This window comes from Lasiosphaeria miniovina, assembly GCF_030549165.1.
Source record: "Lasiosphaeria miniovina strain SMH2392-1A chromosome Unknown B0T26scaffold_5, whole genome shotgun sequence".
Classification (NCBI taxonomy): Eukaryota; Fungi; Ascomycota; class Sordariomycetes; order Sordariales; family Lasiosphaeriaceae; genus Lasiosphaeria; species Lasiosphaeria miniovina.
Window position 1 is genome coordinate 5,717,865 of NW_026848224.1, and position 23,784 is coordinate 5,741,648.

Below are 23,784 nucleotides of genomic sequence, written 5' to 3' on the forward strand. Positions count from 1 at the left end.
CGAAAGTGACGTACGTCTTAATTGCTTGGAAAATTCCACCGGGTATAATAATAAATTCGAGTCATTGATCCAAGACAGGCTGTACAACAGCAAATGATGATACACTTGACAAACGCCGAGCCTATGCTCCTGAAATACATATCCGTAGTACATGACGCACAACACGGTCGTCATACCTTGGCCCACAGCTCGTAACGCTTGACTAACGCATCCTCGCTCGTCGCTGGCCAAATGACCCTGCCTGCCTGGAGCTCGTGGCGCTCCGGCGCGTCGATCTCGCTGGTCTGGCGGGTGAGAGTGGCGCCCTGGAGCTCGAGCCCGGCGCCCGCAGTGCTGCTGGTGCTGCTGCTGCTCTTGTGGAAGCCCTCCTGGCTGCCGCTGGCGCGCGCCGTTGTGATGTGGATCTCGTTGGTCACGAAGATCTGCCCCATCAGCTTCGACATGGAGACGGCCATGGGGCCCCAGAATATGGGCACGCTGGCGCATATGCACGCCGACGACACCTCGAGCCCCGCCATGACGATGCTGATGGGCCCGTACCACGTCGGGTCGAAGGTCGGCCACGTCGTGGACTTGTGCTGGATCATGGTGGCGAAGCGCCAAATGGAGAAGATGTTGACTCTGTGAGACGAAAAGTAAGCATTGAACGAATTCCAGAGTCCCAGGAACACGGGGCGACTCACATTGTCCCAAATGTCAGGATGCCGATCAGCCCCATCTTGGTCCGGTTGTGTGTGTTCTTGTCAAAGTATAGCGGGATTGGCAGGCCCATGACGAGCAGGTCGAGCAGCATGTTGACGGCGGCGTGGCTCTCGTACGTCGCAGTGAAGGTGGCGACGCGCTGCGAGCCGTAGGCGTAGCAGGTGCGCTCACCCATGGGGTCGTAGACCTGGTCCCAGTACTGCCTGACGGGCACGCACGGCACCCATGCGAGGAGCGAGTAGGTGAAGCCCCACAGCGTGATGAAAATGATGAGGCTGCGGCAGACGTTGTACAGGTACGTCCCGCGCTCATACAGGCGCAGATACTGGAGGAGGAGCGAGATCTTGATCAGCGCCGTCGACATGCAATAAGCCGCGTTGGCGACGTAGAATATCTAGTGGCAGTCTTAGCAATGCGTGCAAGCAAGAGATGAGAGGGCGGCACAAACACGAAAGTATCCAGCCATCTGATCACGCGTGAGGAGCACGAGGTGTTGCCCAAAGCCAGTTGTCGTTTCTGCCGTCACCATGTCAGCGACACGAGAAGACAAAGCGCGGACGAACCAAGTCCAACTTACCCAGACATATGGCGATCAAACCGGGGGTCATGGCCATCTGAAAACGACGTGTCAACGAGATGTCAACGAGCCGCCTTACGGACAACAAGGGGCGAGAGTGAAGATAGATAAACGGAGCGGGCGTACTAGCGACAGAAAGACAAACAAGTCGTCCCACCCCGGCGACTTGATCAGCCTGAAGCGGGTGTAGAGTCGGATGCTCACACATATCCAAGCCAGTGCCTGCCACGTCCAGTCAGCACCGTCATCACTGTCATCAGAAGCCGCGCCGTGCCCGGTTGAGTCGACGGCCAGAGCAGATTCATGAGTGCACCTGGGGTGATGCCGTACCAAGAATGTGATTATCAGGGCTAGGATGGTTTCCTTCTTGTTGATGCTGGGCTGCGGTTCGTCGAGGTTGTTGGCCACCCCGATGAGGCCCATCAGGGTGTCTTCGGGACCCAAGAGGCCCATGGTCTCGGTGTGCACTGGGCGTGCGTGGGCCGGACCGGGTGGATTTGTAGTTTCCGTGGGGTGATGGGATGGAAATTGGCGTTTTAGTGTCGGTTGGTTAGAACAGCGTCATGGCGGGTGCTGTTATATCACGGACGAGCCCTCATGTCGCATCCGTCCCGAGACTGGCCTGCTGCCCAAAGCCGTCACCACTCCCGCTGTGATCCAGGACGATGATTGGCGTCGGGGTCGGAGTTGGCGACTCGAGCGATTGTGTTTGCGCACTGACTGAAGCGCTGGCGGGGACGAAGCGCTGGCGGGGACGAAGCGCTGGCGAGGACGAAGCGTTTGTTGCACGGCAGAGGCAATGATGGCGGGGTGTGGAGGGGCATGGCAGGATATGTGGTCGACGGCATGGCTTTTGGGGCCCGAGGTGAGAGCACTCGGCCCATTGCGCTCAGCGCCCAGGGTTGCATTGGTTGGCAGGCACAAGACGACGCTCTGTGTGTCGCTCCAGAAGGGGAGATGACTGCTGTGCCCCAGAGAGCTCCACGTGGGAGGAGGAGTCGTGGGAGGAGGAGTCGAGGGAGGATGCAAGAGTGGGGGCCCGAGTGTGCGTCACGGCGAATGGACGTCGACGACGACGACGGGGTGGTGTTATAGATAGAATAGTTTATTTGGGAGGGTGGCGTTTCAGGGCCTGCTTTCTGCGCGGCAGCGGCACCGAACGCCGTGCCGGACGTCGTTCTGCGCCTGGGACCTAGGTTGCCACAACGGCGGATTCTTCTAGGCAGGGGAACCACCCAGACTAAGCGCCTGTGCCCTCTGTGCCTTCAGCCCACCCTAGACACATTCCGGCTTGGGCTTAGCTCCGGTCAGACCGTACCTCATGCTTCTTCTCTCGTGTCAGATTCGGACGGCGAGGGGGAAACTGCTCCACGGAGCACTGTTGAGATCGCGGTGAGATGTCTGATGCAAGAAGAGGCGATAAAAAGCAGGCTGCCAGTCAAAGCCAAACATGTCGCGGTCGAAGCGTTCGTTGTTGATAGATTTGGGTTGGATGGATTCGGGTTGGATGGATTGAGTGGAACCAAAGAATGCATGAGAGCCCGTGCTTTCAATACTCCAACCAAGCTTTCTTCCCCTGCAGGTGCGCCCACGTTCGGTGCTCGCCCAGTGAAGAACGGCGATTCCATAGCACCAACGAACCACAGAGCGGGGACGCACAGGCTGCCCCATGGCCCACCCACTCATGCCACTGCAGCTTTCAGGCAGTATTGCCAATCCTGCCAATCAGGCGCAGCACCAACCAAACCCGCCGATGGACCGATGCTGCCGAACCCCTCCATCTCACTGTTCCAACAAATGCCGTTGGCTGCCTTCGTATCTTGCGACAGTTCTTTGGACCATCTTCTCCAGAGCCTGAGCGACTGGCTTTGGCTCGATTGTCGTTCTTTGGGCTGCTTGTCAGCGCCACGCCAATCACCACTTGTCTCTTCGTTTTCACTTGTCTCTTCGTTTTCACTTGTCTCTTCGTTTTCAATTGTCTCTTCGTTTTCGCATCCGGCGCCTGGCTGACTTGCGTCCAAACCAACACGACTAAGCGCGTGCTGGGTTGGCGTTGGTCATGATCCGGTTCTCTGCCCGCCAAAAACGAAACACCAGCACCGCCCGCTGCGCCGCTGGTTGCGGCGTTGATCATGGATAAATGCCCACAAAAGCACCATCTGCCCTGATCCTCTAGCATTAGTGCGTGCTATCGGCACGTGCATCTGGGCGCCCGCACAAGATCTTTGTGCGCCCGCGCCCGCGCCCGCGCCCGCACCCGCAAGCTGTAATCCCGAGGCGAAATGATGATTTCCATCCCGACCGTGTCGGCTGGCCAAGACCGGCGGCCACTTGTCGTCCTCCGAGATTTGCTTGATACCACAAAGCATCTGATGTCTGCATTGGATGTCTGCATTGGATCTACCGCAAAACAAACATCGGCTGATATTCTCAACGGCTGAGGAGTTTTTGGTTGTTTTGTGATACATGGTTCAGAACGGCAGTTCTTGTCTGGGCTCGTTGCCCCAGAGGTCCTCCTCTGAGCCATCATCACGTGATACGCCTTGTGCATGAGCACAAGTCCGGGCTTGGTAGGGCACATTATACGGGGGCGTCGAAAGAGTCGGAGGATGAACCATCCAGCCAGAGGTCCGTTCGAAATGCTGCTCCGTCGGGGTTTGGGATGCCGGCGGCACCTCTGGTTGCTGCCAGCGGCAGGCAAGGTTAGGATCAGGCCGGGGTATATCGCCCCCAACTGCCATCTCGAGAGATTCCATTTTGGGCGCACCGACATGACGGCACTTGCATTACTTATGCTGTCCTGTCCTAATCGAAAATAAGAGCTCATTCCCTAGATACGGTACTGGTAGACATATGATTACTGATAATTATGCGGTATTCCCTAATTGCAGTTGTTTTGCTTTCCTTTGGTCGCCGTGAGCCAAACCTCCAGGGAAGCGTGGTGTTAGTGACGTGGTGTTAGTGACGGGTGCTAGTGACGGGTGCTATTGACGTGGTGTTAGTGATGGGTGCTAGTGGCGTGGTGTTAGTGACGTACCGGCTCCGGTAGTGGTTCAGGCAGAAGTTGCCCGTAGCAGTAACTCAAGGCTTACTATACTAGCGCGGAGTAAGCAGTTCGAGGGGCGATAATAATGGAAAGAAAACAAGGGAAATACTAGTGGGCTCGGTCTGAAGACGGGAACTAGAATCCACACTCCGAATCCGATTAGTGCCCCTTGCAGGGTCGTTGACAGACTGCAGAGATTGATGCGGAAAGGTTAGACACCTGAGCCGATGCGCACTGGTCGCAAAGTTGGCGATGGGTGCCTGGAAGACACCGCTTTGGGACTAGCGCTGGGAAAGGTGACTTTGCCGCTGACTCCTCGTCCACGACACAGAAACACGTTACGGCGACGACGTCTTATCCAACAGCAGGGCAGGTAACGTCTCTGGCATTGCATCAAACATCCGCGCCACCTTTACACGAATCGTTCAGGCCTCACGGCTGAAGATTGTGGAAGAAAGGACTTGGGTATTGGAACTGCCCTATTAAAAATCATCTGCTTCGACTCCGGCCAACTCAAACATTGTGAGCGCCATACAACAACAAAGCTAGACCAAACGCAAAGACTAGAAAGGAAATATCCTCCAGGGAGGTTCTTTCGTCGCTCCCGCTCCTCAACCGCGCTGAGTCAGCCCATTTCGATCAATTTTTGTTCATCTCCGCGTATCGAGACGGCTGGGAGCCGGCTGCCAAGCGGGAATGTGACCAGTCACGCGTCCGCCTCCCGGTGCATCAAATTCCCACCACAACGCCAATACCAGCGAGGAAGAATTAAACAAGAAATAAATGTAAAACATCGTGGGCATCGGTATCGCTTTCATCCCAAGGACAAGAAATTATCTTTCATGATAATAATACTGAGTCGTCGTCGTCGTCTCGGTGACACGAGCGAGCTTTCGTCCATCGGACGAGGGATCCTCTCCGCTTGGTCGCGGCCGATTGGGCCTCTGGGCACCGTATCTCCAATCGCCTGGATTCTGGGGGACTGCACGCTGAACTAGCTGGGTTCGTTGGTCCAGCGGCGCGTTTTGTCTCTGCTGGTATTCGCTGGCGGCTTGCACTGCAGCTGCTGTCAGTTCATGGCCGAGATGCGTTCGTGACCGAGATGCGTTCATGACCGAGATGCGTTCATGACCGAGATGCAGACGTTAAAGACAGTGGGCGGGTGGGTTTGAGCATGAGAAAGGGAGCAACTCACACTGGGACATCATCTTCTGACACGTTACTGACTTGTGCGATGGCGAGCAGCAGCGACAGCGCTCACGGGGGGTTCTAGAACTAGGCCCAAACATGCCGGCTGGTGCGGGCGGGAGGTGATAAGGGAAGGGGAGATCCGGTGGTCTAGGTGTCTCTGGTTCCCAGAGCGGACCATCTTCGCTTGCCGGGCCAGCTAACAGGCTTGGACCATTGTTCCGGGCTTCCAGCAGCGGCCTTGACAGCAGCGACGTTTGGGTGTATGAGCCCCGCTGGGTGACCCTCGGCCCCGAACTTGAGATCCCGGCCGACCCCCGTGGTTGCAGTGGACCATAGCTGTTTGATGCCGAGGCGATCCCTCCAAAGCGTTGAATATCACGTGGAGGCGGGCTAGGCAATGTGCGTTCATGTTCATATTGCGGTATCTGGGACGAACTCTCCCCGATGGTGGACTGGGATGGAGTCGGCGACCTGCTATCAAGGGCGGTCCTGTATGAGAAGTAGGAGCCTCCCCCTAGCGATGATCCGCCGACGGGCCTGCTGGGTGGGGGATCCGGAACCGCCGGCGGTGGTGAACTGTCCCCGACGCCTGCAAGTCCCCGCCGATTCCTCCCACGGTCATAGTCACGTGAAGAAGACATGGCGGACGACGAGATGATGGAAGTGGTAAGGATGAATAGATATGATGGAAGTGGTAAGGGTGAATAGATATGATAAGATGTGGGAACAGCCGCGCTGCACTTGAGCACGGTGCTGTGGTGGCCTCCTGGGCCGCCGGGTTGGGGAGGGCAGACAGTGGGCGGCGGAGGTTGATATTGATGCCAAGACGGACTTGGATGGGTTCTAGGGGCTAGATACTAGTCACTCCCGATGGCGCGAAGTCTTTGCAGATGGGCTGGTTGAGTCGCTTGATGGAATGGAAAATTTGATAGATGAAAGAGGGAGAAGGGGAGGGAGCAAGATATACCTGGGGGGGGATTTTATATGGCAGGCCTTGGGGGGAGGACGTGTGGTGGAGGCGGCCAATCAGGTTGCACCGCGGGCTCACTCCTTGCCCACCCCCGACCTCCATGCACCTCCCTCCCAGGGCTGCACCCTCTCGTTTCTGCACCATACCAGCTCGGCCATGCAGTCAAGTCAGAGCAGCAAGCAGCCTCAAAAACCCCGGGGCGTTTGCCCGTGACCTGGAGAGGTTTGCTGTGACGTTCAGCTCACGGGCTTGGGGTGTAACGAGCCCCGTGCAACCTTTGGGCGTCCGCGGAGGGTGGGCTCGATATATCCCCAAGAGACTCAGATTCCACGCCCCTGTTATACACCGCGTTCCACAATCGCTGTACTCAAAACTAGAGCCGTCGTCTTGCCCTCTCTCCGACACAGAAACAGGGCAGTTTCCGAGGCTTTCCGGCAAGCGTGTTGGGGTGCATCGCCAGGTTGGTCTGTAGGACATGATTACCGAACAAGGAGCCATATATTGGGCAATCATACGTTTCTAAACAATACTTATGGCTCACTAACGGGTTCCACCATGCAATGCAGGCTCCAAATACATACCGACCTCATATTCTGACCCTTGTCCCGTCTTCAACCGTTGTGGGCCTTGCAAAGGGGAAGCTTTTCCCAACGAGATTGTCACCCCCGCAACTCCAGACCAGGCTTCGTGTCTAAACTTAGGGAGGATTGTATACCAAATGCTCTGGATCATCGTACTAGCCGGTTTTCCCGCTCTTATTTACTTGGATGTAGCCGGGGTTGGCTGGCAGGCATGTTCGGGGAAGTGTCAACGTCGAGTGTCACGTGACCCTGTGCAGCTGCTGCGTTTCATCTTTTCACAACGGAGATCTCAGGATCAACAGGACAAAGCGGTAGGAGTTTCTGAGCCTAATTCTTGAAATTCTGTCGAAATTGATGCAGGAGATTTCTTAACAAGTCCCTACATACAAGCCCAGCTATGTATACACCTATATATTCACACATCGCCCAAACCCCCCTCAGTCTCGCCGACTCTGGCAAACGACCAGCGTCTTCGTCTCTCCGCCGCTCCCTGAAGCTCTCAGGAGCGCAGAATACTTAGCTAGCCGCTCTTGGGCCCCCTGGCTATATCTTTTAGCCCCCCCTAGCAGAACGTCAACGGCCCTCTTGCCTTTGACCACAATGTCCGGATCCGCGCCCCGGTCTTTCAGTAGCCCGTCGGTGACACAAACTGCGTGGATGTCGGGGTTGCCGAGGTCCACGGCCGAGTGCTTGCCTAGGCGAACTGGATATTGCGATAGGGTCGACGACGCTTCGTCCGTGGGCACCGCCGGGACGACTAGCTCGGCAAAGACTTGCTGCCAGGCGAACAGCGTGGGACTGGCGGTATCGGTTGTGTCGTCTAGGTTGTCTGTTGGGGGGCAGGGACTGCTAGCTGTGAGACGGGGAGGGGCAGTGAGGCGTGCACTAGGAGATGTGTCGCCTCCCCGCGGTTTAGGTGAGTAGCGGATCTAAGAAATCTGGGCCCCTGCCAGCGCTCCCAATGCGCTTATCCAATCCAAACTCAAAAGAGACGCGGAGTGCGTCGGCATTCGCAGGCCAGCAGAGGCGCCGGACCAGGTGCTTGAGCTGCTGGTTATGCTCCCGCGGATACATTTCCGGACTGCGAGCCGCGCGCCGAGCTCGACAAGTACCCTGAAGAGGGCTGACTGTCAGTGCTTTGCCGCAACGGAGAGTGTCGAGATGCGCCCGGCCGTGGTCGCCCACGTGTAACCGAGTTCGGGTCGGCGTGTCACCTTGACGATGTCCACCAAAGCCCCGTACGAGACTGCCAGACGTACCGTGGCTACATCCAGGATGCATTCCAGTAGCTCCGCCGGTAAACTCGCCATCCCGGATTCCAAAGTTGAGTCGGCCATTTTCGGGTGAGGCTGGTGAGAATCGAATCCAAACCTGTGAACGAGATGTTTTTGTTGTAGTTTGGACGAGAACTTACTTAATCCTACGGTAGTTATCAGCCAGTGAGTGCCTTTCGCAGGCTGAACCATTGACAGGTGCGGGACCCGGCCAAGAGCTGACAGGCCTGTCGGAAAGCGCTCAAGCGCGGCCTCAGATGTAATAACATCGCGTGCAGGATGGGGCCGAGGTGCCAACAGACAGACTGGTCGAGAAATTGAAGTCTAATAAATGACTAGCAAGCAAGCAAGCAAGTAGAGCGCTAAGAAGTATGGACGACGACAAAGCTACCTTGTCTCCAAGACAGAGAAGTAAGCATGTAAGTACAAAACAAATCCAGAAACCAAACGCCAAAAGCGAGGTTATTCAAGACCATAGGAAAAATGAAGCTGGGAATCGAGCGGTCAGACAAATCGATACATCCGCAGTGCTCAAACCCCCGAATGTCGATGCTGGGGGCTTGCATGACCTTGGTCGATGTTAATTCGATAAACTTGACCCACCGGATGCCTCAGTCTATGACTCCAAGATTGCCCGTGATGCCCAGACCGCCTGCGGCTCCTAGAGGACTGCTCGCCTGTCTGGCCGCCGGGGTGCCACGACACATGGCGCGAATGCCGACGGGAACGGTGCTCGCCAGAGCGTTTCGGGCTGTGGCCCTCGGCTGCCGCGGCGCTCTGCCGAGCTTTTTTCTCGTCGGCGCGCTCCTGCCGCTTTCGAGTCCGCCGAGCCTCGGGCAGCTCTTCTCCGGCCTCGCGGCCCTGCCGCCTCAGCGCCCGCTGTTCTTGTCTGTCCGTGTTTATGCGGCTTATCCGGCGTTGTGTTCTGTCTCCGCGGGTCCCGCCGTAGTGCTTGTCGTGTCCTCCGCAGGCTAGCAGGCTCAGTATCTGGCCCATTTTGAACACTCGGATCGAGATAGTGGAAGGGATCGCGTGTTTTACTGGGGCTTGGTGTGGGGAGAAGGTTGAAACGGATCGTAGAGGAATATGTGAGTGGGGTATTCGGCGCGCTTCTACGGTGTGGTGGGCTCATGAGATACAGTTAGCAGCCGAGACAGGAGAATAGCATTGCTTTTGTACTTTAATTGGCGTTACTAGAAAGCTTCGGCGTGAGCACAGACCAGTCAGGGCAATGACTTTGCAAATACATGGAGTCAAAATGAATGAGACTTTCCCGGGGACCTGTATCGGAACGAAGACATCAATGTGGATTGAACGCCCGAAGAGAGAAACAACGCAGGCAAACAACGCTGAGGAAGCCATTCCAGGTAGTCATAACCCTCAGAAGTCATGTCCCCGCCGGAATGCGCCGACTTGGGCACGAGAGATCGAGAGGTCTCCGATTGACAACCTGGCTAGACTGGATCAAGTTACTCTTGCCCTCTATTTGGCACGAAAATATCCGCCAACTTTCCTACAAAGCCCCTCTCCCCTCTTTCCTCCTTCTCCCTCTTCTCCCTTTCCTTCCTCTCCTGCTTTTCCTTCTTCTCCTCGGCCTTCTTCTGCTCCTTCGCCCATTTCACCTGGGCTTTGGCTTCCTTCTCCTCCTGCCTTAGTCTTTGGTTGTAGGCCTGGACCTCTCTCTTTTTTTGCTCGTAAGCGTCGCCAAACATATCCTGTTCTATCATTGTATTGAACCGAACCATCTTGGCGGTGATGGACTAACCGGTGGCGATCAGCTGTATCTGCTTGGGGAGGTAGACGGCAATAAAGACTCAAAAGTTGGGTTGTTTGGGGCCGTCAAGATTGGTGCTGTGCTTTCTAGGCAGGAAATACGTGGTGCTGTGCTTTCTGGGCAGGAAATGCGTTTGGAGAAATGTGAGATGTGGCACGGCGACTTTGTGTTCTTATGGGTTTGATGGGGTGGGAAGTTGTTGTCAGTCCGAAAGTCCGAAATAGCGACGAGCACTGCTTTAAGTAGACGATCTTCTAATTGCCACTGGCAAGAATTCGTGAGAAAGAGGGCGGCGGCCATGGCCGGCGCCTGAAGGAGGGCGAGGAGCAGGGTCGGCGCCACAAAAAAGACGGCAAGGCGCAGGCGGCCAGTCACGGGCGCGTAGTCAACGGCCACCACACAAAAGGCCCTCGTGCTATTTGTTCGTAGGAGCGTTGTTGTCAAGAGCCAAGGCTATCCGTTGTCGAGGGTGATTAACAAGCCCCGAGCTAAATTAAAATAGAAACAAATCATGCGTGATTAGACTTGCTTGCCGTGCAGCACACGCTTGAAAATGTCAAAATTGCCGTCGTTCCTCGGGTCAAAGACGGCAAAGCACACGTTGCGCCACCAGTTGCCCTTGAACTCGTGCTCGCGCAGCACCTCGAGCCAGCAGTGGGCAACGTCCTCGGGCGGGTTCTGGAAGACGCCGCAGCCCAGGGCGCCGAGCACGAGGTTGCGGTGGCCGTTCATGGCCGCGATGCGCAGCACCAACCGCATTTTGTCTTTGGTGTGGTTGCGGTCACGGTTGTTTGCAAATACTGTCTTGACGTACGGCAGCCCAGCCCCGTCAGCCCCGTCGCGGTTACCTCGATCAAACCTGCCGCGGTTACCTCCATCGAACCTGCCGCGGTTATCTCCATCGAACCTGCCGCGGTTACCTCCATCGAACCTGCCGCGGTTACCTCCATCGAACCTGCCGCGGTTACCTCCATCAAACCTGCCGCGGTTATCTCCATCAAACCTGCCGCGGTTACCTCCATCAAACCTGCCGCGGTTACCTCCATCAAACATGTCGCGGTTACCTCCATCAAACCTGCCACGCAAACTCTGAAGCCGCACCAGCCGGTTCCCGCCGTCGAACCCACTTGGCAGGCTCTGAAGGCGCGCGAGTCGATTCCTGCCGTCGAAACCGCCCGGAAGATTCTGCAGTCTCTGCAACCTGCCGAGACCGTCATCGCCATACCGTCGTCCATCATCGCCGTCGCGGATCCGCAACGAGTCGAGGCTGTCGCGGCGGCCGTCACGGCGGCGAAGCCCATCGCGGCCATTGAAACCATCGCGCACGCAGAACCCGTCGTCGCCGTTGCAGACGCACATCCCGCCGAAGCCAATGTCGAGATCGTCGAAGCTGCTGCGGCGGCTCCGGAACCCGCCGCCGTCTTCGCGGATGTGCAGCTCGTCAATTACGCCATCGCGGATCCGCAGATGGTCGATGTTGCCGTCCCGGATGCGGATCTCCTCGAGCTCGTCGTCAGGCCTAAGTTCGTCGATTGCGCCGCGGGCCCGGATGCCGTCGTAGTTGTCGATGTTGCTGCGGCCGGGGGCGCCGTCCCGGTGGATCACCCCTCCATCGCGGCGGGCCAGGTCTCTAGGGTACGAGAAGACCTTGGGCCTGCGGACGGCCGACACGGTGATGGCGGCGACATCGGGGAGATCGGCGGCGCGGTTCTGGGGATAAAACAAACGGGCACCGTCGGCGAGGGAATCGCGGACCACGAGCACGTAGGGGCTGTAGACGGCCTCGGTGGGACGCAGCGGGTAGTCGCGGCGGTGCAGGCTGAGGGCCAGCGAGCTGCGGTAGCACAGCGCCTCCTCCTGCGCCAGCGCCCCGTTGAGCCACCCGCCGCCTGGCGAGTGCTGGTCTCCGAAGTTGACTACGGCCGGCCGCGGGTTGCCGCGCCCGTCGCTGGCGTTGCCGCCGCGCCCGTACCGCTGCTGCTGCCGCCACTGCCACAGCGCCGCGTTGAGCGTGTCGTCGTTGACCACTTTGACGGTGGCCGGCGAGCGGAAGCGCGGGCAGTAGCTCGGCCCCAGCCGCGGCAGTCTGCTGAGCGTGAACTTTCCCGACCGCCGCGCGTCGTTGGCCCGCCCGAGCTTGCTCAGGAGACCTGGCAGGACGTCGAGCGTCTCCTGGGCGGTAGCCCGCAGCGCGGCCTTTTGGTCCGTGGCGCGAACCATTGCTGAGTCGTAGACGCAGTCGCAGTCGTAGTCGCAGTCGGAGCCGGAGCCGGAGTCGCAATCGCAGTCCGAGTCGTCGTGCAGGGTTGTGGCCGTTGATGACGAGTACAGGCTTGTCGAGGTGCTATTTGACACGCAGTACGAGCTCACCATCATGTCGCTGTGTTTGGATGTGGATGTTCTGCCTGCGTCAATAACTCGTCTTGTGAGTCCTCTGGGGTATGTGATAGTGGAGAGGGAGAAGGAGGTGGGATAGTGAGTGGGAGGAAAGCGCCTAAAGCCCCCCTGGATCTGGATGGGCGCCTGCTGAGGGGTCCGGAGATGACTTGTGTTGTGTCTCTTTGTCTCGGCGACCGCCCGTGGCTGCCAGCGTCTATTTCCAGCGAGCCATATCTGTAGTATGGGTGAGCTGCCTGCCCCCGGCCCGCAGCTCGACTACTGATTATTCCAGTGCTGAACCCCAGAGCTGCGCTTATCTGCCAATCTGTTCGAGAACGTATCTCCTGCAGGTTGCTGCAGAACGCTTCATGCGTGGGACCGGTCAAGTGGGATCACATTCTCGGCCGACGTCCCAGGAAAGGCAGCCGACTTGGCCCCTTATCACAACTGATGGCCAATGACGTGTCGGATTGGGAGCGGGAAGGTAACCGGTCCTGCTGGGATGTCGTCTCTGTCCTCGGGCACACCATGCCATGCCCCCCGACGCGTGATTGCAGAATCAGCTGCACATTATGAGTACCAGACGCACCTCGCAACAGTGTCACAAAGCCGAGCCAACGAACACACTGGGAGCGCGAGCGGGGGCGTCTGGACGGACCAGTGCCCTACTTTGGCAACCCCTGGGCCGCAGTCTGCGTATCGCTCGCGCCAACCGCATTCACTTGATTCGCAGCCAGTAGTCGAACCACCGTGTCGGTAAGCTCAGGGATACGTGAGTGGCTACGCGTGCCGCCTGCCGACCGCCTAGCATCGCTTTGTCGCCCCTCTCCCGCGCCCCTTTATTCACACCCCTGACTGCATATTGACGTTTTACCGCCGCTGCCATTGGCCGAGGGACGGGCCGCATTTGCGAGAACCCTTCAAGGGGGGTTGACAGCAAGGCAGATTCTACAGGAAAGAACAAAAACAGGGCTTGCTTCATCTCTATACATGTTGTGACTCATTTAGGAAAGTCGGAATCACTAATGTGTTCCCAGATACCGACAATCTGGTTACCTGCGAGTATTTCCCAGAAGCTGCGGCGCAGAGTTATTTAAAGACGGTCAAATCTCAAGATAAACCTTGTCTGCTGCGCGGCTGTTTTGCCCCAAAGTCTGGCGCTACCGTGGTGGGCAATGGATAATTAATTGGTATCCCAGCCAGGTTTAGTTCAGCGACACGCCGGCTGTTGCTCCAGGCGTGCAGAATGCGTGCAGAATGCACGGCGATGGAGCCGAGGGTCAGGTGGGATGATGAGGTGAAGGAGCAGCTCCGGGCTTACAATGGTTGGTGTCAAAGACAGCGAGAGCGCCCGAAGACAGCGAATCGCTGTTTCGAGGTCTTGCTAGAACGTCCGATCGCACCCCTTCTGTCCGGTACAACTATACCAGAGTGTCGGCTGCGTGCTAAACGATGCTATTGAATTCAATAGCCCATGCCAGTGCGGCGCCTGCATCTGTGGGTTTCCTTGCTGATAGGTGGTCGCGTTCCTTGTCTTTGGAGATTTCAGGGCGGAAAGGCTGCTGGCTGTGCTGGACGCTCGCATCGTTGTTCTGGAAGTCCCACATCATCCAATCCGGCGGATCGGACCACAGCACTTAAACAGCTGTACCTATCGCTGGACCCTTGAGATGTGTTTCCTTCTCATCTATTCCACATCTGCTTCGAGTTTGTCACATCTCACATCCTCGACCCGTCAACACCACGTTCATACTCGCAGGCCACATCACAGGCTACAGCTTATCACAGGGATGGGTGTTAACAGCAAGAAGCGGAGCCATCGTGTTCTGCTTGTTCTAGACAGCCCTAGCAAAAGCCAAAAAGACATGTCACCAGTAAGTTCTCCTCAATGTCGTTCTACTCAATGTCGTTCTCCTCAATGTCCTTTCTACCTTCGGACACCATTCTCACGTTCTCACAGCCCCTGACACCATTATCCAGAGACGAACATGCATTTCAGATCGGTAAGTAGATCAAGATCTTGCACCGCGGACCAAAAATTGCGCTGGCTAACAGACTCGGCAGTCGAAAAGGGGTTCAAGAAGAAGTGGTTACATACGAGCAAATACGCGCAGATCCATGCGATATATGGCATCACCGAGGGCGACTTGGCCAGGTCCTATCGCGGGAAGCGGTTCGCCCGGTTCGTGTACGGCTGCGCCCTCCCTAAAGTCCCTTCTGCACTTTTTTTGCTTTTCTGACGCCGCTGCAGCAGTATGAACGGTGGTGTGTACCGGCACCTGTTCCACGGGACGCGGCGGGCATGTCGGATTGGCGACCCAGGCACCGGATTGTTGACGCCGTGCCACCGCGAGAGCTGCAGCCTGTGTGGCATCTTGCGGAAGTCTTTCACGATCACCGGAGCGAGTAAGTGCCGCGCTTCACTAGGTATCGCTCCTCTGGTAGCCGCTCTAATCGCCGTGTCACTGTGAACAGGACCCGGGAGCATGTTTGGTCCCGGAATATACACGACCGAGGTTTCCTCGAGTAGGCAGTCCTCGCCACCGACTCTCTGTGTTTGCACCTTTCTAACGAAGTCCCAGAGGCGGATATCTACGTGAGAAACCACCACGTCCGCTCGAACATGCACGCTATGCTGCTCTGCCGCGTTGCCTACAACCGGCCCCAGCTTGTGTCGGTGGCAGACCATTCGAGGATTTGTCCGGACGCTGGCTACGACTGTGTATGTTGAGACCCCCCAAATGTCGGGCTGTCGGGATATAGCTGACTGAGGCCTACTGTGCGCTATTAGGTCGAGGCCGTCAGGCTGGTCGATGGCGGGAGCGTCGATTACCCAGAGACTGTCGTGTACCGAGACGACGCCATTGTCCCAGTGGCACTTATCATGTACACGCGGCAGGGATGGGAGCCCTAAGGAATTGCACCTTGCGATTTATCTCCTTTCGTCCATATAATTGTTGCCGGGGTCCAACACCGAGAGGCGGGGTTCACGTTGTCGATGCTCGTTGGCTGGCTTGGGGGCAGGCAAGCTGCGCTACGCTACGTTCGATCTCGGGTTTGAGCAGGGGGGGTCAGGTTCAGATGCTACTGGTTGCTAGAATGGCTTGGTAATACGTTGTGGGATGCCTGGGAGCTTGGTCAATCTATCAAGGTTCTCGTCTGTGGGGAGGGAGAGGGGGAGATGGGTTTGGGAATATCATGCCCAAACCCGTGGAAGGAGGACAAAGGGGACAAAGAGAGAAGAAATTACGTCATGATTGTTGTGTTTTTTCATGTTTTCCCGCACTTACAACTAAACTAGCCTTTGATGGTCGTGTTTTCGCTATTTATGGGGATGAATTGACCCAGAACATTTTTTCTGCCATTGTTGTCCAGCGGGCATAAAAGGGAGATGTTGCCCTTGTACGAAGTTCACAGCGCATTGAATTGTCTGCCTAGATCCGGTCTAGGGATACATAAATGAAGGCCTTCTTATACTTCAAGAAAAGGATGAAGAAAAACACCGTTCAGCCGTACAGGGCATTCGGAGCTCGCCGACTGTGGCTTGAAATGTGGCTCAGAGTGGCTCAAATCTAGGCGACAGGAGAGCTAGGAAACCCTTTCCGTGCCAGTCTCCCTATAAACACAACCAAGGTAATTATGCACGGCTTGTAATTATGCACGGCTTGTAATCAAGCTCAATCAGATGTGTCGGAAGAAGCCGAGGGTCTGCATACGTGGCGTACTCAATAAGCCACATGTGGCATAGATCACCGAAGCGAAGGATGCATACAAAGTGGGTATCTACCATAGTAGGCTATGCCCCTCTCTCTTTCCTTCTGGAAAAAAAAGCACTCTTTTCCCCTTAATTGATGCAGTCTTGTATGTGACAAGATGGCCTCCGATGCACTGCTTTCTGCCCCCCCACACCCCCCCACACCCTCTTCCTCAGCCCCGAATCAAAGTCTCGAATAATATCATCGAGTTGGGAGCGCTGAGTGAGGCCCAAGTAAAACCAGCAAGTCATTCTGTGGCGTTTGATGGTCGACAAGCCATGTGTCGCTGCTTTAGATTCGCATGTGCCCCTCATTTCCTAAACCGGGACCGGCGATGACACCGAGAGGCAGGCGCCGCCCAGAGGCAGGCGCCGCCCAGAGACATGATGACAGTGCCTTTTTTGTGCGACCCCGCCTTTTGTTCGACAACGTGTCATTGGCCACAAATAACTGAATTCGACTGCGGGGTCTCTTGCGCGATTGTTCCTGCCAGGTGGCACTGTGCCTTTTTTGCTGTGTGGGAGGGAGAGCTCGGAACCGGAGTGGCTGACAGCTGTTTCTTGGCATGTACACTGCACGACGGCGAGGTTTTGCAAAGGCCATTGGCCGTCGGCGTTTCTTTTTGGTGCCGGCCAAACAACTTCCTGTTCAGTCTATTTTAGGTGAAACAGCACTTTAACTCTCTTTTTGGCATATCGATGTCTCGATGACGATCGGGGATAGAGTCGGCATCGTGAGCCACCTTCAGCAGTTTCTAGGTCGCGAACAACACGATCGACAGGCATAGAAATTGCACCTCTAAGGGTGGGCCGATGAGCTGCGTGTGAGGTTTCTCATAAATACCGGATGCAATGCGTGCATTGTTTGTGTATTGGGGGCAAATCCAGAGCCCTCGTTGCAGTCCAATATCTCTTCACCCGCCTACGAAAGCAGCAAACATGGAGGCAACGACCCGGAGCACGCCAGAGGCCTGCGCGGAGCACGTCAGAGGCCTGGATGAGTCCTCTAGCATTGACTCTAAACTGGACTCTAGGCTACCTGCGCCCTCTACCACATTCGAAAGCAAAGACAAGCCTGTCGATGCACCAGCAACCAAAGTGCTGCCCCCGGCAATTCGTCCCCTCCAAGACATGAGGACACAGCTGCTGAGCATCCGACCTCTGCTCCTCTGGTTCATGGGCAGCGTGGTTTTCGACCTGCTTTACTGTCTCTTTGTCTACCACGTCCTCATCAAGGGACACATCCAAGTTGGCCCTGCCCTGTTTGACGCGTCCAGGGCCAACTACCTCGTCACCATCTTCTCACTCATCTCGGGCTTCCTGATGGACATAACCCTCCGCAACCTGCTCAGCTACATGCGGATGGCCTTCCTGGCACGACCGGGCGGGGCACCTGTGACGACGTTTCTCGCCCTCGGCCCCTCGACCGACTGGCTGTCGGCTGCAAAGATTGCCTGGGCCACGCAGCCGCCCAACTTTTGGCTGCTTGTCAGGTACGTTGAGTGAACTCCAGACCAAAGGAGCGATGCTAATCGTGGTGTGACAGACTCGCTCTGCCTATCCTGAGTCTTGCTCTCGGCTCGATCCTCAAAAGTAGGTCACCATCTCTGAATGCAGATCCTGACCACGATACCAAGGCTGACACGCAAATGTGCCCAGTCAACACCGCATTCGAGTACTATTTCGTTTCGGATGGCGTAGGCCTTGACGTGTACGCTGGGCTCACCACCCTGGACAATCGCGTCCTGGAAGTCGCGTCCACAGCAGAAGTACTCGTCTACTTCTCCATGTGGGTGTCGAGTCTGCTCAGCACGTCCAAGTTCGCCGTCGGCTTCGCCCTTCCCGACTGCGGCAACAGCCTCTGCCAGGCCCTGGTGCTCCCAGGCGGCTTGGAGATGTCCCGGCAACATCGCCCGTTGGAGCCGTTCCTGAACTACTCCATCTTCCACGATGGCACTTTCGACAATGCCCAGACCATCCTCATTGAGAATGCCCCGGGCTTTGTCGCCGAGTTCCGGAGTCTTGGGGAGAGCATGACTTTTGACCCAGTAGGAGAGTGTGTGTACGGCGCTGGGCTTATCAACGATTCGCTCCAGCTGTGCGCACGCCAGATGGGGAACTCACTCGCGGCTGGTAAGTCATAGACCCGAGCCGACGTTGATTGCACCACTAACGCCCCAGATAAGATAAGCTAGCTGCCCGCAAAAGCTCTTGGACGTCCAGGGCTGCAACGACGACCGTTCCTGGATCCACAGACCGCTCAAGTTCAGCACAAACCTGACCGTGTACCGGCAGCACACGACGACGGCATACAGCCGGCAGAACTTCTCCATCATCGACGTCAAGGCCATCGGCGACCCGAAGCCCGTCTTCATCAGCGCCGTGGAATACATGAAGATCTTTAGCAAGATCTTGGTCCCGAGCCCCAACGCCAGCGCCGAGGCCGTCTACAACATCAACGCGCTGGCGTTTGCGCTGACGTGGTCGCACCGCAACTACGGCGAGGTGTTCCCCAACGACAACAGCACGCTCGCCAGTCTGCTGCACAACTTCCTGTCGGTCCCGCTGCAGTTCACCGTCACGGCCGTGCAGTGGAGCAACTATTCCATCACCGAGAAGGGGCTGCAGCTGCCGCCCGACATGAACGCCACGTTCGCGCTGCCGGCCGAGATGGTCACGCGCGCCAAGGGCGGCGCGTCGGGCCAGCGCCTCGTCATCGAGACGTGGACCGGCTGCGTCTTCATCGCCGCCACCGCCGCCCTGCTGGTGTTGGTGCACGTCGGCATCGTCCGCATCCTGCGCCTGCGCGAGCCGCTGCCCGCCACGTCGGGAATTGGCGACATCGATATCATGAACTCGGCCGACGACACCACCGTGCGCACCCTGCGAGCGGGGGCGGAGGACGGCGACAGCCCCCGCGAGGACATGAGCCTGCTCGAGTTCACAAGGGGGCTCGGCACTGCTTCCTCGCGAAGCCTGGCCAAGTCGCTGCGGGATCGCCGGGTGCAGCGTCGCAAGAGCTGAGCAACCGAGGAATAATCAACAATGAGCTCCCCTCTAACATTTGTTCTCGTTGGATGATTGGCTAGATAGTTGACATTTCCTTCCAATCCATCATGAACTGCTCTACTGGTTATATCGTGGCACATCATGAACTACTCTACTGGTTATATCGTGGCACTGCTATTGGTTATATCGTGGCGCATCATGAACTACTCTACAGGTTATATCGTGGCACTGGACCCCTCCTCTATCTTGATGCCGAAGGCGTTGACGGCGGATGAATAGCTGCTGTGGACGGCCGCACTGGCATACTCCCTCATGCCCTTCTCGTACTCCGCCGTGACGCCTGGCCCGTAGCCGCCCGCCTCGCGCAGCAGCCTCCCGAGCAGCGCCGAGTCGCGGACGGCCGTGTTGGCGCCGATGCCACCCGCCGGCGTCATCGAGTGCGCGGCGTCGCCGATCACGGTCACGCGCGGCTCGTTGGGCCACTCGGGCACGCCCGACGGTGTGGAGCACGTGATCTTCCAGAAGGCGGCTTCGGCCTCGTTCATGTCGACGAACAGCGGCTTGAAGCTCGGGTGCCAGTTCTTGGTCAGGTCCTGGGCGATGGCTGCGGCGCCCTTGCCGACGATGCTGTAGTTGTCGTTGGGGGCGCGGATCGCACCGGGCGGCCCGATCATGGTCCAGCCGAACTCGATGTCCGGGTCGTCCATGTCGCCGGAGCGGACGTTGGTTATGATGGAGATTGTCCCGTTGGGGTGTGTTGGGTCGGTGAGCCGAAAGACGCCTTCGCCCAGGAGCCTGAAGGACCTTGTCGGCGCCTGGCCGTGGATCCCCCTGGCGCCCGTGTCGTAGACCTTGATCTTCCCGCCGGATACCTGCTTAGCCACCTTGGAGGAGATGCCCTCACCGCCGACGAGCAGTGACCCCTCGATGGACTTGGTGCCGTCGGCGAACACGGCCCGCACGCCGTCGTCGGTCAGCTCGTAGCCGGCGACGTGCTTGGACCACTCGATGTGGTCTTCGCAGCCCTCGGCGAAGATCTTGCGCATGTCGCCGCGCGCAATGCCGACGACCTTGCCGCCCCGAGAGACGAGAGCCTCGGGGTTCGTCTGGCTTATCAGCTCGGCGGTGACGGCATTGATTACGGAAACGCCGCTGCCGCCGGTCTTGCCGCACTTGTCCCAGAAGCGCTGGAAGTGCTCGGGGCCGAGGACTGACTCGATGGCGTCGAGACCCTCCGGCGACAGGCGTAGGCGGTAGCCCTGGGCGCGGAACGAGAAGGATGCATCGCGTTCGAAAATCTGGAAGGGTATCTTGGACAGCCGCAGCGACTGGGCGAGGAGCAGCGACGCGAGGCCGCCGCCCGAGATGAGCACTGGTTTGACGGTTGACATTCTGGGCGTCGTCGTTGTGATTAAAAGCAGAAACAGAAGACTCCTGCCAAGCCCAGACGAGCTAAGGGGTAGATCAGGCTCGGGTGGATCAGGTTCGGTATCTATTAGGTAGGGTAGGTGGGGTTCTCCCGGGCGGTCAGTACTGAGTGGGAGACCATGGTTCATCAGGGGGGTGGTTATTTGACCGAATATTAGTAGTCCTCTGGCGGGTATGCCTAGAGCTCCGAGTTAGGGTCGATTCCATAACAATTATTAAGCAGACCACCGCGGCGGGCTCATGATGACGAATCCGCTTCCAATGGCGTCTTGAAAGATGTCTTGGCTTACTGGCTACCTAAATTGCCCCGCTCTGTCAGCGACGCTGGGCCGTCCAAGGCATACGAGGCAAGGGAGCACGTGCTGCGGACAAAGTCGTCACCTTTCGCAAGCCGAAAATCGGCAGAGACACCAAGATAGTGTCTCATGTAAGACGGTCGAGAAATACTTATTCGGTGTCTCCACCCTTTTTGAGGGCTTACGTGAGGAAGCATGTTTCCTCTGTGGAGCTCTGACGGTTCCATTGGTGCTGGAAACTGCTATCGTGATTGTGGCTGGGTTGAATCGGTGGTTGTACATACATCTAAACATAAGCAGCCTGTGAATGGCGGCGGCTCCTACCAATGGCTAGGCGGTTGCTTTGATTACCCGGTAGCTGGTTCTAGATGCGCCGGTTCCAGATGCGCCTTTGAGACCAGCGGGAATGCCACGGATAACCGGCAATTTTTAGACGATCGGTAATGATTGACAACACGCACTTTTTCAGATTGCCGCACTCCTTGCCAGTCACGGCACATGATTTCTAGCTCGGTGAACTGATGCTGTTAAATCGGTGAAATGCGTTAAAGAAATGGTTGGGGAAGAGGAGCGAAAGAGAAACGCAAGCAAGTTTGACAGCACTCCAGCTCCAGCCACTGTGTAATTATTAACAAGGCAGAGTGGCTCACACCGAATAGTTGGTGCGCGTCGTTAATTGTGCCGTTGATTGGGTGCTATACTGGATTCAACCGAGTGGCGCAGCGGGAAGCTCAGCCGTCCCAGAACGCCTTGTGCAATTCGATACACGCGGAATTTTAATAGAGGTGGTGGTCGCCGTGTGGGGGATCCCAAGAGAGGGGGATCCCGAGAGAGGGGGATCCCAAGAGAAGGGGTGGTGGTGGTGAATGTGACGAATGGGCATAAAGTAGCCTCCCGAGCTAAACACTGAGAGCGCTTGAGCTATCTCGTCGTGTCGAAATTATTGCAACTGGTTCGAGCTCTACCGTGAGAAATGGCACCACGACTTCCCACTCGCGTTCGAACGGCTGGTGCAAAACTCATAGCTCGAACCCAGGAAGTTGGTGGGTCCTCCATTCTTTCGCTACTAGCAAGCAGTGCCATCCTCACCTTTGTCTCATTGAACACCCTAGCCGGCCATCCCGACGAATTGGACAGCAGACCGGCCGGGTTCGGGCTGATAAGAATATTTCGGCTCGGATCCGAAATTTCAGTTCAATCATGGCTGGCCATCGTTGGTGCTGGCTTCGGAATGCTCTCGTACGGCTGTTCCGAGACATACACTCACATGTTTGACTTGTGGTGTAGTCGCCAAGCAAGCCGATATCCAGGCCTCAATTATGCCCGCTATCTCAACTCGCAGCCACGGGCTCCAGTAGTAGTGGGATTCCGCGGGTTCCCGGCATTCGTCCTACTCCGGTACTTTATCATGGCGCTGGCCATTCCCGCTTCCATTGGCTACAAATTCAGCATCTCCACCGTTCGCATCACGGCGTACGAACACATAGGCTCGTCGAGCGTGCGCCTTTCCACGCCCCCAGTTCAAGCGCTCCTGGGGAATGGAACGACGAGCCCCTGGCTCAGCGACAGGCCCGGGAACATCAACCGCGCTTTCGTTCACCACTACTACCCCCGGAACCAAACCAACAATAATACCATGTTCAGCCCCCCAGATAGCATTGCCATGGTGGATTTGGCTGACTGCGGCGGAGTATTTCATGACTCCGACGTTGGCAGCCTTTACACGCGAGAGATCGTCATGATTGCAAAGATAAACCACGAAATTGGAGAGTCCGTCATGACGGCAGATCATCAGGGCTGGACACGGATTGAGAACGTTACCACTGATCAGCCTGCCAACGTGAGCAAATTGGAGATGGTGTTTGACTACAAGATTGCCGACACAGGAAGCGTGCAGATCCAGTGGGCGGAGACGGGAAGCTGGCTGATCAATAATTCTGGCCCACGGCCACCTATTGGACGGATCAACTACAGCGCGGTAAATAATAGCCCCCCTCCCTAGCCAGAGACATGTGTGTGCGTCCTGCATGCTGACGAGACTCTATAGCATTTGGCGGTTGCTGTAGTCAAGCGGCTCGTTGACAACAGAGGCTGCTCTAGCATTGAAGACCAAGAGCAAGACTCGGTTCAGCTACTAACGGAAGCCATACCAATGACGGCATTCGGAAACAATCAGTCCTCCCAGGTTAAGAATAACTGGCTCAATGAGATCATTCTCGGCGACCCCAACGGTGCACACATGGCTATCAGTGCTATTGTTCGGGTGTCAATGGCAGGCTGGAGCTCTCAGCTGGAATTGGGGAACTCGAGCCGGGTCCAACTAGGACACGCTCCACGGGACCACGGGCCATTCAATGAGACAGAATACAACAAGTCAAAATTTATAATAGGTCCAAAAGAAACACAACACCACTACCCTGTCTACCTGGGGCTCCGGGGCGAAATTCGGATGGGAAGCTCTTCCAACGCGGCCATGTATTTTCTCATCCTGTCTTTTTTTTCATGGCTCATTTGCTTCGCTCGACTTCTCCTGGGACCAGCAAAGCTGACCTCGTGGATGGGACAGCACGTGTACCTGGCACTGGCGGGACAGATAGGGAAGGAGGGGACAGAACATCTGGAGAGCGGATACCGGGTTGCCAGGGTTGCCGGGAACGGAGACCAAGGAAGGTTCAAGTGGGCTGGAGTCGTGGAGAAGGCTTGCGAGCATGTTCCTGACTCTTTTGTCTTCACGAACTATGCGGGATACAGAGGCAGGTTCGTGAATGGGCTGTAATGACATGGCCGCATTGAGCTGCCTAGC

General features: G+C 56.9%; 10 protein-coding genes across 10 annotated transcripts; 4 read left to right on the forward strand and 6 right to left on the reverse strand.

Annotated features, from left to right (window-relative positions):
• Positions 1 to 21: 21 nt before the first annotated feature.
• B0T26DRAFT_385722 (uncharacterized protein) lies at positions 22 to 1,916 on the reverse strand. The gene is made up of 5 exons (XM_060434732.1): positions 1,406 to 1,916; positions 1,280 to 1,316; positions 1,151 to 1,218; positions 684 to 1,096; positions 22 to 621 (listed from the first exon to the last, which is right to left on the reverse strand). Exons 1-5 carry the CDS (start codon positions 1,730 to 1,732, stop codon positions 171 to 173), a joined length of 1,296 nt encoding a protein of 431 aa, XP_060295454.1. The 5' UTR covers positions 1,733 to 1,916; the 3' UTR covers positions 22 to 170.
• A 612-nt stretch (positions 1,917 to 2,528) lies between these two features.
• B0T26DRAFT_385713 (uncharacterized protein) lies at positions 2,529 to 3,378 on the forward strand. Its single transcript, XM_060434731.1, has one exon. The coding sequence runs from the start codon at positions 2,684 to 2,686 to the stop codon at positions 3,287 to 3,289; it is 606 nt and encodes a 201-aa protein (XP_060295455.1). The 5' UTR covers positions 2,529 to 2,683; the 3' UTR covers positions 3,290 to 3,378.
• Positions 3,379 to 4,400, reverse strand: B0T26DRAFT_385712 (uncharacterized protein). Its single transcript, XM_060434730.1, has one exon. The coding sequence runs from the start codon at positions 4,104 to 4,106 to the stop codon at positions 3,468 to 3,470; it is 639 nt and encodes a 212-aa protein (XP_060295456.1). The 5' UTR covers positions 4,107 to 4,400; the 3' UTR covers positions 3,379 to 3,467.
• A 906-nt stretch (positions 4,401 to 5,306) lies between these two features.
• Positions 5,307 to 6,302, reverse strand: B0T26DRAFT_385784 (uncharacterized protein). Its single transcript, XM_060434733.1, has one exon. The coding sequence runs from the start codon at positions 6,155 to 6,157 to the stop codon at positions 5,471 to 5,473; it is 687 nt and encodes a 228-aa protein (XP_060295457.1). The 5' UTR covers positions 6,158 to 6,302; the 3' UTR covers positions 5,307 to 5,470.
• A 1,202-nt stretch (positions 6,303 to 7,504) lies between these two features.
• Positions 7,505 to 9,337, reverse strand: B0T26DRAFT_678379 (uncharacterized protein; the record flags this gene model as incomplete). The annotated part of the gene is made up of 4 exons (XM_060440224.1): positions 7,505 to 7,896; positions 8,327 to 8,416; positions 8,482 to 8,646; positions 8,965 to 9,337. 4 exons carry the CDS (start codon positions 9,335 to 9,337, stop codon positions 7,505 to 7,507), a joined length of 1,020 nt encoding a protein of 339 aa, XP_060295458.1.
• A 1,297-nt stretch (positions 9,338 to 10,634) lies between these two features.
• On the reverse strand, positions 10,635 to 12,335 carry B0T26DRAFT_650723 (uncharacterized protein; the record flags this gene model as incomplete). Its single annotated transcript, XM_060438208.1, has 2 exons — positions 10,635 to 10,998; positions 11,755 to 12,335. The coding sequence occupies 2 exons, from the start codon at positions 12,333 to 12,335 to the stop codon at positions 10,635 to 10,637; spliced, it is 945 nt and encodes a 314-aa protein (XP_060295459.1).
• A 1,936-nt stretch (positions 12,336 to 14,271) lies between these two features.
• Positions 14,272 to 15,408, forward strand: B0T26DRAFT_874084 (uncharacterized protein; the record flags this gene model as incomplete). The annotated part of the gene is made up of 6 exons (XM_060448027.1): positions 14,272 to 14,497; positions 14,559 to 14,676; positions 14,746 to 14,900; positions 14,970 to 15,020; positions 15,077 to 15,216; positions 15,286 to 15,408. Exons 1-6 carry the CDS (start codon positions 14,383 to 14,385, stop codon positions 15,406 to 15,408), a joined length of 702 nt encoding a protein of 233 aa, XP_060295460.1. The 5' UTR covers positions 14,272 to 14,382.
• A 1,971-nt stretch (positions 15,409 to 17,379) lies between these two features.
• Positions 17,380 to 19,272, forward strand: B0T26DRAFT_784142 (uncharacterized protein; the record flags this gene model as incomplete). The annotated part of the gene is made up of 4 exons (XM_060446756.1): positions 17,380 to 17,741; positions 17,795 to 17,841; positions 17,908 to 18,385; positions 18,444 to 19,272. 4 exons carry the CDS (start codon positions 17,380 to 17,382, stop codon positions 19,270 to 19,272), a joined length of 1,716 nt encoding a protein of 571 aa, XP_060295461.1.
• Positions 19,273 to 19,287: 15 nt separating this feature from the next.
• Positions 19,288 to 20,850, reverse strand: B0T26DRAFT_719651 (uncharacterized protein). Its single transcript, XM_060442433.1, has one exon. The coding sequence runs from the start codon at positions 20,811 to 20,813 to the stop codon at positions 19,473 to 19,475; it is 1,341 nt and encodes a 446-aa protein (XP_060295462.1). The 5' UTR covers positions 20,814 to 20,850; the 3' UTR covers positions 19,288 to 19,472.
• A 1,104-nt stretch (positions 20,851 to 21,954) lies between these two features.
• On the forward strand, positions 21,955 to 23,757 carry B0T26DRAFT_649758 (uncharacterized protein; the record flags this gene model as incomplete). The annotated part of the gene is made up of 2 exons (XM_060438117.1): positions 21,955 to 22,959; positions 23,029 to 23,757. The coding sequence occupies 2 exons, from the start codon at positions 21,955 to 21,957 to the stop codon at positions 23,755 to 23,757; spliced, it is 1,734 nt and encodes a 577-aa protein (XP_060295463.1).
• Positions 23,758 to 23,784: the final 27 nt, after the last annotated feature.